This window comes from Salmo trutta, chromosome 20 (genome assembly GCF_901001165.1).
Source record: "Salmo trutta chromosome 20, fSalTru1.1, whole genome shotgun sequence".
In the NCBI taxonomy this organism is placed as follows: domain Eukaryota; kingdom Metazoa; phylum Chordata; class Actinopteri; order Salmoniformes; family Salmonidae; genus Salmo; species Salmo trutta.
In genome coordinates, this window is record NC_042976.1 from 3994112 (window position 1) to 4008778 (window position 14667).

At 44.3% G+C, this 14667-nt stretch overlaps 1 protein-coding gene across 1 annotated transcript in view; it reads left to right on the forward strand.

Annotated features, from left to right (window-relative positions):
- The first annotated feature begins 7615 nt into the window (after nucleotides 1-7615).
- LOC115156269 (tubulin alpha-4A chain-like) overlaps nucleotides 7616-14667 on the forward strand; it is a 131488-nt gene continuing 124436 nt past the window's right edge. Inside the window, exon 1 of the mRNA XM_029703728.1 lies at nucleotides 7616-7814. Within this exon, the coding sequence (XP_029559588.1) occupies nucleotides 7812-7814 (3 nt within the window). The 5' untranslated portion in view covers nucleotides 7616-7811. The remainder of the gene's footprint in view (nucleotides 7815-14667) is intronic.

Genomic DNA, 14667 nt, shown 5'->3' on the forward strand with positions numbered 1-14667 from the left:
TGTTTTTTTCCCCTCATCAATGTACACACAACACTCCAAAATGACAAAGCAAAAACATTATTATTTTTTTTTTACATTTTTGCAATTTTAATTCAAAATAAAAAACTGAAATATCAAATTTGTATAAGTATTCAGAACCTTCCCCCAGTACTTTGTTGAAGCACCTTTGGCAGCGATTACAGCCTCCAGTCTTCATGGGTACAAGCTTGGCACACCTGTATTTGGGGAGTTTCTCCCATTCTTCTCTGCAGATCCTCTTTCCTCTCCCACCCCCTTCTTCCCTCCCCCATCCCTCTCCCCTCCCCCATCCCTCACTGTTGTACAACAGACAGGTTATTATAATGACACATTTCTATGGAAATTACAAGATGCTGTTGGCGTCCTGATTCTAAATCATAACCAAATCATTTTTGTTGGGTTAACTTTCAAAAAAGTAGGTTGATAGTAGTCAGGGATAGGTTGATAGTAGTCAGGGATAGGTTGATAGTAGTCAGGGATAGGTTGATAGTAGTCAGGGATAGGTTGATAGTAGTCAGGGATGGGTTGATAGTAGTCAGGGATAGGTTGATAGTAGTCAGGGATAGGTTGATAGTAGTCAGGGATAGGTTGATAGTAGTCAGGGATAGGTTGATAGTAGTCAGGGATAGGTTGATAGTAGTCAGGGATAGGTTGATAGTAGTCAGGGATAGGTTGATAGTAGTCAGGGATAGGTTGATAGTAGTCAGGGATAGGTTGATAGTAGTCAGGGATAGGTTGAAATTATGAAACAAGAATGGTGTAGGGAAGAGGAGGTTGGGGGAGGGAAGAAGGGTTGTCTAAGGGAGAAGGGTGGGGGAGGGGAGAGAGGTGGGGGAGGGGAGAGGGGTGGGGAAGAGAAGGGTGGGGCAAGGGAGACGGGTGGGGGAGGGGAGAGGGGTGGGGGAGGGGAGAGGGGCGGGGGAGAGAAGGGTGGGGCAGGGGAGAAAGGTGGGGGAGAGAAGGGTGGGGCAGGGGAGAAGGGTGGGGCAGGGGAGAGGGGTGGGGCAGGGGAGAAGGGTGGGGGAGGGAAAGGGTGGGGGAGGGGAGAGGGGTGGGGCAGGGAAGAAGGGTGGGGGAGGGGAAAGGGTGGGGGAGGGGAGAGAGGTGGGGGAAAGGAGAGAGGTGGGGGAGAGAAGGGTGGGGCAGGGGAGAAGGGTGGGGGAGGGGAGAGGGGTGGGGCAGGGAAGAAGGGTGGGGGAGGGGAGAAGGGTGGGGGAGGGGAAAGGGTGGGGGAGGGGAGAGAGGTGGGGGAGGGAAGAAGGCCCTGAACCTTAGTCACTGTCACTAGCCAGCTACCAACCCTGCACCTTAGAGGCTGCTGCCTATGTAGACAGACCAGTGATTCCATGTCTCTTTAATAATGGAATCACTGGTCACTTTAATAATGTTTACATACTGTTTTACTCATTTCAGATGTATATACTGTATATTATTCTACTGTATTTTAGTCAATGCCACGCCGACATTGCACATCCTAATATTTCTATATTTCTTAATGCCATTATTTTACTTTTAGATGTATTGTTGTGAAATGTTAGATACTACTGCACTGTTGGAGCTAGGAACACAAGCATTTCACTACACCCGCAATAACATCAGCTAAATATTTATATATGACCAATACAATTTGATTTGAGTGGGAGAGGGATGGAAGAGGGAGGGGAGAGGGGTGGGGGAGAGAGGGGAAATATAGGAGTGGGGGAAGGGAAATATAGGCGTGGGAGAGAGGAGAGGAGAGACGCCCTGGCTATAAAAGCTAAATTAGGTCACCAGATAATGGAACTAACTTTAGTGAAAAAGGCGTAGGGCCTTTGAAGATTCGGAGAGAAGGTGCAGAAGCTTTGCACCTTTTGCTGTTGTGAGGAGGGATCCAGAGGTCTCCACCTGCAGCCTCTCTGCCTTTAAAAGGAACAATCCACTCATTCCTATCATTTACAGTGTTACAGAACAATATATATTTTTTTGTGAACAAATAAATTGATTTGTTATATAATAAGGGTGGTAGCAACATGTGAAAATCGTTTTGGAAATCTGTTGCAGCTCATGTCGACTACAAAACCCACAATGCAATGCTCTCTGTATGGCCTGCGCGCAAGTAAGCGCAACACAATAACACCGAACCGAATGTCAGAGTGTGAAGTACGTAGTTAGCTGTAAAATCGCCTAAGCAAACTGCACTATTAATTTAGGAGTGTACAATCTCACCATGTTCAACCTGCAGATCGATGTGCCTCACAGAGCGGAGTCTGAAATACGCAATGCCACCCTGGACTGAAGAGGCAGACAAATAGGATCAATGTGTTAGACCCTCTGTTAAATTGCACATTTCTCCAGGTAGGAATATCGCCCAAAAAATATGATCAATGACTCATTCGAGAGAAGACATCTGACGTGTATGATAGACGTTTCAGTGATCTAAAATGATTCCTATTTAGTGTAACTAACGAGAGCGGCTTTATCGCAACGCTACGTAATAACGGGAGAATTTCTGCCAGCTTTGAACGGCAATAGTTCAGAGATGCGCACAAAAAAACAATATAACATTAAAAAAATGGGTGAATCTTTACTTCCAAGATTTTAGTGCTCCCTCCTCTTCATAATCCTTCCCCCAGGGCTGCCATGTCTTCTCTGGCCTCAGAGAACTCTCCCTCCTCCATGCCTTTTCCCACATTCCAGTTGACAATTGTCACTGTCGCACTCCGATAAAAATGTTTTAGGTACTACATAGGGTGTGGTTTGACACAGCCCGCCTGTCAGACACGGTTTATTTGTTTCACTCTTCGCTGTTTGCTTGACTGATTCAACTTCCAATATACAAGTTACCCTAAATAACAGCTCTCTTTCAAGAAAAGACAAAAAAAAATCATTCATTATTTCTTTATTTCTCATTCGCCAAATAGAGGAGAGAGGGGTGGGGGAGGGGAGGGGGCTGATGGAGAGAGTGGGTGGGGGGAGGGAGAGGGCTGATGGAGAGAGTGGGTGGGGGGGATAGCAGGGGAGAAGGGATTAGTGGATTCGTCTATTTCAGCCACACCTGTTGCTGACAGGTGAATAAAAGCACACCGTCATGCAATCTCCATAGACAAACATTGGCAGTAGGATGGCCAAACTGAAGAGCTCAGTGACTTTCAACGTGGCACCGTCATAGGATGCCACCTTTCCAACAAGTCAGTTCGTTAAATGTCTGCCCTGCTAGAGCTGCCCCCGGTCAACTATAAATGCTGTTATTGGAAAGTGAAAACGTCTAGGAGCAACAACGGCTCAGCCGCAAAGTGGTAGGCCACACAAGTTCACAGAACAGGACTGCCGAATGCTGAAGTGCATATTGCGTAAAAATCGCCTGTCCACGGTTTCAACACTCACTATTGAGTTCCAAAATGCCTCTGGAAGCAACGTCAGGCAAAAGAACTGTTCGTCGGGAGCTTTATAAAATGGGTGGAAGTGGCTGGAGTGGTGTTAAAGCTCGCCGCCATTGGACTCTGGAGCAGTGGAAACATGTTCTCTGGAGTGATGAATCACGCTTCGCCATCTGGCAGTCCGACGGACGAATCTGGGTTTGGCGGATGCCAGGAGAACGTTACTTGCCCCAATGTATAGTGCTAACTGTAAAGTTTGGTGGAGGAGGAATAATGGTCTGGGGCTGTTTTTCATGGTTCGGGCCCCTTAGTTCCAGTGAAGGGAAATCTTAGCTCTACAGCATACAATGACATTCTAGATGATTCTGTGCTTCCAACTTTGTGGCAACAATTTGGGGTAGGCCCTTTCCTGTTTCAGCATGACAGTGCAAGATCGGTGTGGAAGAACTTGACTGGCCTACACAGAGCCCTGACCTCAACCCATTCGAACACCTCTGGAAAGGGAAAGGGGGAAACCTAGTCAGTTTTACAACTGAATGCCTTCAACTGAAATGTGTCTTCTGCATTTAACCCAACCCCTCTGAATCAGAGAGGTACAGGGGGCTGCCTTAATCGATATCCACGTCTTTGGGATGAATTGGAACGCTGACAGCGAGCCTAATCGCCCAAAGATGATTTTGGAATGAGATGATCGACGAGCAGGTGTCCACATACTTTTGGTCATGTAGTGTAGCTTTATAGGAGGCAGGTAACAGCAGGTACTGTGGCAAGAAAAAGTATGTGAACCCTTTGGAATGACCTCGATTTCTTCATAAATTGGGTCATAAAATTTGATCTGATCTTCATCTAAGTCACAACAACAGATAAACACAGTCTGTTTAAACTAATAACACACAAACAATTATACCTTTTCATGTCTTTATTGAACACACAGTGTAAACATTCACAGTGCAGGGTGGAAAAAGTATGTGAATTCTTGGATTTAATAACTGGTTGACCCTCCTTTGGCAGCAATAACCTCAACCAAATGTTTTCTGTAGTTGAGGATCAACAACAGTTGTGGTGCTCTTTTGTAAACTTCAGACGTGCAGCAATGTTTTTTTGGGACAGCAGTGGCTTCTTCTGTGGTGTCCTCCCATGAACACCATCGTTTAGTTTTTTACATATCGTAGACTCGTCAACAGAGATGTTAGCATGTTCCAGAGATTTCTGTAAGTCTTTAGCTGACACTCTAGGATTCTTCTTAACCTCATTGAGCATTCTGCGCTGTGCTCTTGCAGTCATCTTTGCAGGACGGCCACTCCTAGGGAGAGTAGCAACAGTGCTGAACTTTCTCCATTTATACACAATTTGTCTTACCGTGGACTGATGAACATCAAGGCTTTTAGAGATACTTTTGTAACCCTTTCCAGGTCTATGCAAGTCAACAATTCTTAATCTTAGGTCTTCTGAGATCTCTTTTGTTCAAGGCATGGTTCACATCAGGCAATGCTTCTTCTGAATAGCAAACTCAAGTTTTGTGAGTGTTTTTTATATTGCAGGGCAGCTCTAACCAACATCTCCAATCTCGTCTCATTGATTGGACTCCAGGTTAGCTGACTCCAATTAGCTTTTGGAGAGGTCATTAGGGTAGGGATTCACATACCTTTTCCAACCTACACAGTGAATGTTTAAATTATGTATTCAATATAGACAACAAAAATACAATAATTTGTGTGTTCTCTGAGGGATAACACCCCTGTTCTCTGAGAGATAACACCTCTGTTCTCTGAGGGATAACACCCCTGTTCTCTGAGGGATAACACCTCTGTTCTCTGAGGGATAACACCCCTGTTCTCTGAGAGATAACACCTCTGTTCTCTGAGAGATAACACCTCTGTTCTCTGAGGGATAACACCCCTGTTCTCTGAGAGATAACACCTCTGTTCTCTGAGGGATAACACCTCTGTTCTCTGAGGGATAACACCCCTGTTCTCTGAGAGATAACACCTCTGTTCTCTGAGGGATAACACCCCTGTTCTCTGAGGGATAACACCTCTGTTCTCTGAGGGATAACACCTCTGTTCTCTGAGGGATAACACCCCTGTTCTCTGAGGGATAACACCTCTGTTCTCTGAGAGATAACACCTCTGTTCTCTGAGGGATAACACCTCTGTTCTCTGAGGGATGACACCCCTGTTCTCTGAGAGATAACACCCCTGTTCTCTGAGGGATAACACCCCTGTTCTCTGAGGGATAACACCCCTGTTCTCTGAGAGATAACACCTCTGTTCTCTGAGGGATAACACCCCTGTTCTCTGAGGGATACACCCCTGTTCTCTGAGGGATAACACCCCTGTTCTCTGAGGGATAACACCTCTGTTCTCTGAGGGATAACACCCCTGTTCTCTGAGAGATAACACCTCTGTTCTCTGAGGGATAACACCCCTGTTCTCTGAGGGATAACACCCCTGTTCTCTGAGGGATAACACCCCTGTTCTCTGAGGGATAACACCCCTGTTCTCTGAGGGATAACACCCCTGTTCTCTGAGAGATAACACCTCTGTTCTCTGAGGGATAACACCTCTGTTCTCTGAGGGATAACACCCCTGTTCTCTGAGGGATAACACCCCTGTTCTCTGAGGGATAACACCCCTGTTCTCTGAGGGATAACACCCCTGTTCTCTGAGGGATAACACCTCTGTTCTCTGAGGGATAACACCCCTGTTCTCTGAGAGATAACAAAGGTTGAGGAAAGTAACAGAACATAGCCTACTTTGGTTCTGGGACCTCAATAGGTTGAGGAAAGTAACAGAATATAGCCTAGTTTGGTTCTGGGACCTCAATAGGTGTTAGTTACAGATCATTGAAAGGATGAAACACAATAGCTGCTCAGATTGACTTCCCAAAACAACCTGCATAGCTAGAGCCTGAAGTACCGACGTTAGACATTATCTCGCTCTGTATATCGCTCTGTATATCGCTCTGTAGCTCGCTCTGTATCTCGCTCTGTATATCGCTCTGTATATCGCTCTGTATCTCGCTCTGTATCTCGCTCTGTATCTCGCTCTGTATATCGCTCTGTATCTAGTTCTGTATCTCGCTCTGTAGCTCGCTCTGTATATCGCTCTGTATATCACTCTGTATCTTTTTCTGTATATCATTCTGTATCTCGCTCTGTATCTCGCTCTGTATCTCGCTCTGTATCTCGCTCTGTATATCGCTCTGTATCTAGTTCTGTATCTCGCTCTGTATATCGCTCTGTATATCGCTCTGTATCTAGTTCTGTATCTCGCTCTGTATCTCGCTCTGTATATCGCTCTGTATCTAGTTCTGTATCTCGCTCTGTATATCGTTCTGTATCTCGCTCTGTATATCGCTCTGTATCTTGCTCTGTAGCTCGCTCTGTATCTCGCTCTGTATCTCGCTCTGTATATCGTTCTGTATCTCGCTCTGTGTCTCGCTCTGTATCTCACTCTGTATCTTTCAGGTCACAACCTGAAAGGCTAGATGCCTTTGTTTGTCAGTTAAGAACAAATTCTTATTTACAATGACGGTCTACACCGGCCTACACCCAGACAATTGTGCGCCGCCCTATGGGACTCCCAATCACAGCCAATTGTGATACAGCCTGGATTCGAACCAGGGTGTCTGTGGTGACTCCTCAAGCACGGAGATGCAATGCCTTAAACCGCTGTGCCACTCGGGATCCAATATAGTTTAACCCTTTCATTCAAATCAGATGACAAAAGGCTGCTGAGTGGTGTTAAACGCATTCGTTCTGCATACCGCTGATGTGACGTGAACTCAGTGACACACAGGACAGGTGTTAAGTCTTTCTAACGTCTCCACTACTGTACATTAGGTTACAGTGCCACCTTCTGGTTACAGATGATAATATTAGAGCTGCAACATGTCTTGGTGTATGTGATGTTTGCTAGGTGGAAATGTTAGGAGAAAATAGCCCATTCACATCAGAGAATAGAGGCTATAGAAAAATAATACGAGTATCTCAAACCAAGTTCGCTGCTGGAGAGGCTACCACCCAAGGGAGATACATCTCAAATTGTAATCAGCATTAATGTACCAGCTCAGCAGAAATGCCTGCAAAGATTGAGCACAAACTTCTCCCCCCCCCAAAAAAAATCTCACTCCTAGGCTAAAAATGACGCAGCATATTCTACCTGTGCCAGTAGCCTACGGTCGGACAATTTGCGCATACTAATAAAATACACGGCAGCAGCAGCAGCAGGAGGAGGAGGGATCCATTCCATGACGCCACTACATTGAATATAGCGTGATTAGCAGCTCCACCTCACCGGGCATAACTTATTACTCACGGAGACCACATTAACGGCCGCTGCGAGAAGTCCAACGTATTCCTCTACAATACAGCGACCTCGTCTGACAGTATTTTCTCTCCGTTTTAGTCAAGAGACTGATACTGCAAAAAGCACAATGGTGAGTGGTTTTCATTTGGAATGCTGAAATTTGTGGTTCAACTATACATAAATAAATGTGTTTTTCTGTTAGGCTACATTCTTGTTTTAACTGTCTGGTTTTATTCAACATGTTTTCTATTTTTTTCATTTCATTTGCAAAAACACAATGCAATATCCTAAATTGTCTGTTCTATCGTCGTTTCTATACCACTAACCATTTAACTCTTGCACGGTGTTATTTTGGATAATGGCACAGCTCCCATGCGCAGTGTTCATTCCTACCCAAAACCCCCCCGACAGACGGATCAGGGGGTGCAGTGCAGTTTGTGTGCAGTGTGCAACTCTAAAGAACTACAGTGACGCATCGAAAATAAACCATTACTGTCACTGAAAGGAAGAATGTCATATACATTCAGTGTAGCTAACATGTGAATTTACAATTTGAAATGCATTCATCATGCTTATGCATTGAATCATTCTGTTCTGGGAAGATGTTTATTCAAACCCTTAAACATATATATATCCTATTAGAACTGACCTAGAACAAACTGTAATTGCAGATATTAATTAGGATTAACTATACAGTAGTGTCAAATACTCTCTTACTATCTAGTCTTCTCTTACTAATGAAGAGAGTGAGTGAGTGAGTGAGTGAGTGAGTGAGTGAGTGAGTGAGTGAGTGAGTGGGTGGGTGAGTGAGTGAGTGAGTGGGTGGGTGGGTGGGTGGGTGGGTGAGTGAGTGGGTGGGTGGGTGGGTGAGTGGGTGAGTGAGTGAGTGAGTGTGAGTGAGTGGGTGGGTGGGTGGGTGGGTGGGTGGGTGAGTGAGTGAGTGGGTGGGTGGGTGGGTGGGTGGGTGAGTGAGTGAGTGGGTGGGTGGGTGAGTGGGTGGGTGGGTGGGTGGGTGGGTGAGTGTGTGAGTGAGTGGGTGGGTGGGTGGGTGGGTGGGTGAGTGAGTGGGTGGGTGGGTGGGTGAGTGAGTGAGTGAGTGAGTGAGTGAGTGAGTTAGGGTGTTTCTCATTTTTTCAGTCATGCTATCAATAACGAACTTGCTTCAGGACAGGAATTGCAGCTTTGTGGTTGTTTCAGGGTGTGTTGAGAAATCTTAGCCTACAGGAGAATCTACAGACTGAATGGGTAAGATACAGAGTCTACAGACTGAATGGGTAAGATACAGAGTCTACAGACAGAATAATTAAATTACAGAGTCAACAGACTGTATAATTAAATTACAGAATCTACAGACAGGATAGTTAAATTACAGAATCTACAGACAGAATCTACAGACAGAATATTTAAATTACAGAATCTACAGACAGGATAGTTAAATTACAGAATCTACAGACAGAATAGTTAAATTACAGAATCTACAGACAGAATAGTTAAATTACAGAATCTACAGACAGAATAATTAAATTACAGAATCTACAGACAGAATCTACAGACATAATAATTAAATTACAGAATCTACAGACAGGATAGTTAAATTACAGAATCTACAGACAGAATAGTTAAATTACAGAATCTACAGACAGAATCTACAGACATAATAATTAAATTACAGAATCTACAGACAGAATAGTTAAATTACAGAATCTACAGACAGAATAGTTAAATTACAGAATCTACAGACAGAATCTACAGGTAGAATCTACAGACAGAATCTACAGGTAGAATCTACAGACAGAAAACAGTTAAGTTACAGAATCTAAGATGTAATGAAGAAGCAATACCACACACACACACTTTAAACTAGTACTTTAGTACTTTATCTAGTACTTTAACTAGTACTTCAAAGTTTGATAGAGCTTGGTTTCCATCTATGAAATGTCTAGCTGGATTTTGGTGGTGACTGCCTGGTGATTACAGCAAGTTCAGGAGTGAGTAAAAGTCAGGTTAATGAGACTGAGGGTTCCCCAGAAATAGCAGCCAGCTGGGCCCCTGACCTGGCAAGTGTTGCCCAAACTTGGTGATCATCTCCCCTCCAGTAGGCCCCTGTCCATCACTCAGTCTCCAGGGGGCCAGCTAGAATGGGGCAGGTTTAAAAATAGTCTGTGACTAGGGCAGAGGGAATTATCACCAATCCCTAGTGGAGACAAGAATTCATACTTTTAGGACCAGTTTCCCAGATCAAGATTAAACCTATTAATGGACTAAAAAGCATGCTCAGTTGTGAATCTCCCATCGAAATAGCTTCTTAGTCCAGGACTAGGTTTAATCAGTATCTGTCTGGGAAAGTGATCTTTAGATGGTAGTGTGCCTGTGTGTGTCTGAATTAGGCCCTTAAACTGGGTGCATCAGGAGTCAAGTGCCTCTGTGTCTGAATTAGGCCTATAAACTGAGTGTATCAGGAGTCAAGTGCCTCTGTGTCTGAATTAGGCCTATAAACTGAGTGTATCAGGAGTCAAGGCCCAATACATCACTGACTCATTGTCACACAGACTTAAGTCAGAAATTACTTAGTGTTATCCTGCCGTGTTCTGGTCTGTTCTCATAGATAATTGTACGGTATTTTGAGTTTTCTGGCTTCAGCAGCTGCCGCTGATGAGGCAGAGGCCACATAGGGACTGAAGGCCTAGTTATCTCTCCTTGAGAAAATTATGGTTGTCTGAAATGGCAGCCTATCCCCTATATAGTGTCTCAAATGGCAGCCTATCCCCTATAGTGTCTCAAATGGCAGCCTATCCCCATATAGTGTCTGAAATGGCAGCCTATCCCCTATATAGTGTCTGAAATGGCAGCCTATCCCCTATATAGTGTCTCAAATGGCAGCCTATCCCCTATAGTGTCTGAAATGGCAGCCTATCCCCTATATAGTGTCTCAAATGGCAGCCTATCCCCTATATAGTGTCTCAAATGGCAGCCTATCCCCTATATAGTGTCTCAAATGGCAGCCTATCCCCTATATCGTGTCTGAAATGACAGCCTATCCCCATATAGTGTCTGAAATGGCAGCCTATCCCCTATATAGTGTCTGAAATGGCAGCCTATCCCCTATATAGTGTCTCAAATGGCAGCCTATCCCCTATATAGTTCACTACGTTTTACCAGCACCTTATGGGCCCTGGTCAAAAGTAGTGCAAATAGGGAATAAGGTGCCATTTGTGACGCAGCCATAGTTGTCCTGGATGGAACTACAGAGCTGAGCCAAAAGACTGACCTTGCAGTTTTGAAATGCAGTCAGAGAGAGGAGAGGATGACAGTTATTTCAGTAAGTTCTTGGCTGGTTGTTATCTCTGCAGCAGGCAGACATTTCTGTCTCATCTCCTCTTGTTTGTCAAGGCTCAGAATACCATAGGATAACATACTGTGTGTTTCTATATAGTGCATTATTAGGGCGTACACACTGTATGACTGACAGACTACCCTGTCTTGTAATGAACCTGAGCAACATATGATAACTGAAAAACAACAATGTGCCCATAATGTAGACATTCATTGGCTGTGGTTCAATGTGGTGTAGTTCTGAAGCAGGACTTTCCCATAGTAGCAGTATGAAATGTAACAGTCGCATTTCCTTCACTCCTCAGTCATTTCCTGCAATTTCTTAGCGATGAATGATTAACCAGTGGAAGCAATTAAAAATGAAAACCACTTTTCTGAACTAATATTCATACCAAAAAAATGTGAGGGTCCATACACAGATCGACTACATAGCTCCACATCAATAGTACACAAGTGTTTTATATCCTTCACTACACAATTAGATAGAACATGGTTAACTAGCTACGTTACGTTACCCTAGCTACGTTACGTTAGCTACGTTACGCTAGCTACGTTACCCTAGGTACGTTACGCTAGCAACGTTACCCTAGGTACGTTACGCTAGCTACGTTACCCTAGCTACGTTACGCTAGCTACGTTACCCTAGCTACGTTACGCTAGCTACGTTACCCTAGCTACGTTACGCTAGCTACGTTACATATGTAGACAATGTTCCATTCTGTCCTCTTCCTTTTCTGATATTCTGCATAGCACCAGGGATATGTGAAAGACAAGCCTGACCTCTCCCCTCTCTGGGCCCCAAGTGACTGAGCCCTAGCTAAGGGAAGACATGCAACTGTCAACACCAGAGTCCAAAGGGATACATTCTAATGACAAGTATCTCACATAAGCATATTATGCAAATAAAACATCTTAATTATCTATGTTACTCAACTAATTCTGATTCATCCGCCACAGTAGCCAGAAGTTTGTGGATTCACAGACCACCGTGGACAAGGGTAGGTGTGAAAAGATCCCCATTATAATAAAAGCACTGCATGAATCTATCATCTTATTTGTTGTTTGAGAAAAAAATGTGCCTTTTATAAACCTATTTCATGCAATTCTTCATAATTTTACTTGACTGGAGACAAGAAGAATCTTTTTTAATATCACAACAGAGCATGACAATGAATGAGCGCATGCTCAAATCAAATCAAATTGTATTGGTCACATACACATGGTTAGCAGATGTTATTGCGAGTGTAGCGAATTGCTTGTGCGTCTAGTTCCGATAGTGCAGTAATATCTAACAAGTAATATCTAACAATTCCACAACAACTACCTAATGGAATAAGGAATGGAATGGAATAAGAATATATAAATACTGTATATGGATGAGCAATGTCAGAGCGGCATAGGCTAAGATGCAACAGACAGTATAGAATACAGTATATACATATGGGAAGAGTAATGCAAGATTTGTAAACATTATTAAAGTGACTAGTGATCCATTTATTAAAGTGGCATTATTAAAGTGAGTAGTGTTCCATTTATTAAAGTGGCCAATGATTTCAAGTCTGTATGTAGGCAGCAGCCTCTCTGTGTTAGTGATGGCTGTTTAACAGTCTGATGACCTTGAGATAGAAGCTGTTTCTCAGTCTCTCGGTCACAGCTTTGATGCACCTGTACTGACCACGCCTTCTGGATGATAGAGTTTGTGAGGTTTTTAGGTGACAAGCCACATTTCTTCAGCCTCCTGAGTTTAAAGAGGCGCTGTTGCGCCTTCTTCCCCGCACTGTCTGTGTGGGTGGACCATTTCAGTTTGTCAGTGATGTGTACGCCAAGGAACATAAAACTTTCCACCTTCTCCACTGCTGTCCCGTCGATGTGGATAGGGGGGTGCTCCCTGTGCTGTTTCCTGAGACAGTCACCCATTAGCTTTTCATATCGCAGATTCACGGAGGAGATGAGGAAAGAGCCTGTAAGTAAGCATTTCACTGTAAGGTCTACACCTGTTGTATTCGGCGCACGTGACAATTAAACTTTGATTTGATTCGAAAGTCTTCGACCGCCCAGTCTGTGGATGGGACGCCGCTAAACGACTCTTGTCCCTCTGTCAAGGCTGCCAGAGTGTTGCTGAAATGGCATGTGAGTTCCTCGGCGCAGAGAGCGGCTGGAATGAGGAGGCTCTTAAGGGAGCATTCCGGAACTCACTTACTGAGACCCTCAAGGACGAGTTCCCCCATCACTCCCTTGGATTCCCCTCCGGACCTGTTTACCCTGTCCCAACCCAGCTCACTCCAACCTCAGCCTCCACTTCTGGTTTCCTACAACTCATCCGAACTTCCCTGGATCTGCACTTCATCTCTCCCTGTGTTACAATAAATATCTTGGTTCATTCATCCCTGTTTCCTGGTCTGAGTCTGCACTTGGGTTCCCCTGTGCTGCTCCGCCTAACAGCTACAGGATCGGGCGCAGCGCAAATGTCAAATTGTAGGGAGAGAGACGATTGCCATAAATGAATATGCAGCTCCATAAATTGTTTGGTGATCAAGAATATTAACCTCTCTGGGGTATTTGGGACACTAGCGGGACACACTATCCAACAGCTAGTGAAATAGCAGGGCGGCAAATTCAAAACAACAAAAATCTCATCATTCAAATTTCTCAAACATACAACTATTATATCCCATTTTAAAGACACACTTCTCGTTAATCCAACCACATTGTCCGATTTCAAAAAGGCTTTACGGCGAAAGCATAACATTAGATTATGTTAGGACAGCGCCGAGACAAGAAAAACCACACAGCCATTTTCCAAGCAAGGAGAGGCGTCACAAAAACCAGAAATACAGCTAAAATTAATCACTAACCTTTGATGATCTTCATCAGATGGCACTCATAGGACTTCATGTTACACAATACCTGTATGTTTTGCTCGATAAAGTTCATATTTATATCCAAAAACCCCATATTACATTGGCGTGTACTGTTCAGATATGTTTTGCCTCCCAAAACCTCCGGTGAATGAGCACATCAATTTACAGAAATACTCATCATAAACGTTGATAAAATATTCAACAATTATTCTGTCACGTCCTGACCAGCAGATGGAGCTAGTGTTTTAGTTTTGGGGTCAGGACGTGACAGGTTTGTGTTTGTATATGTTGGTTGGATGATTGGGACTTCCAATTGAAGGCAGGTGTGTATAGTTGCCTTTGATTGGAAGTCCTATATAGGTGTGTGTGTTTGTCTTTGGGGTTGTGGGGAATTGTTGTGAGCACTGCTGTGTTTGGTATAGCCTGCCACACCGTCACATTGTGAGTACCGTTCATTGTTTTGTTTATTGGTTTTCAGTGGATGCTCTACTCCTTTTGTTTGAAATTAAAAACATGAGTATCCACACTTCCGCTGCGCCTTGGTCCTTCTCTCTCAAATACGACATATTCGCCGAAGAGTACGACATATTCTGTGACAGAATTCCCCACCATCACAGGACCAAGCAGCGGAAGAAGGCTGGCAAGGACTGGGAGACCGAGAGGCACCCCCAAGATTTTTTTTAGGGGGGGGCACAAGGGCTGTGTGACGGAGCTGCCCGCCAGTCAACAGTCGTCAGAGCTGCCCGCCAGTCAACAGTCGTCGGAGCTGCCCGCCAGTCAACAGTCGTC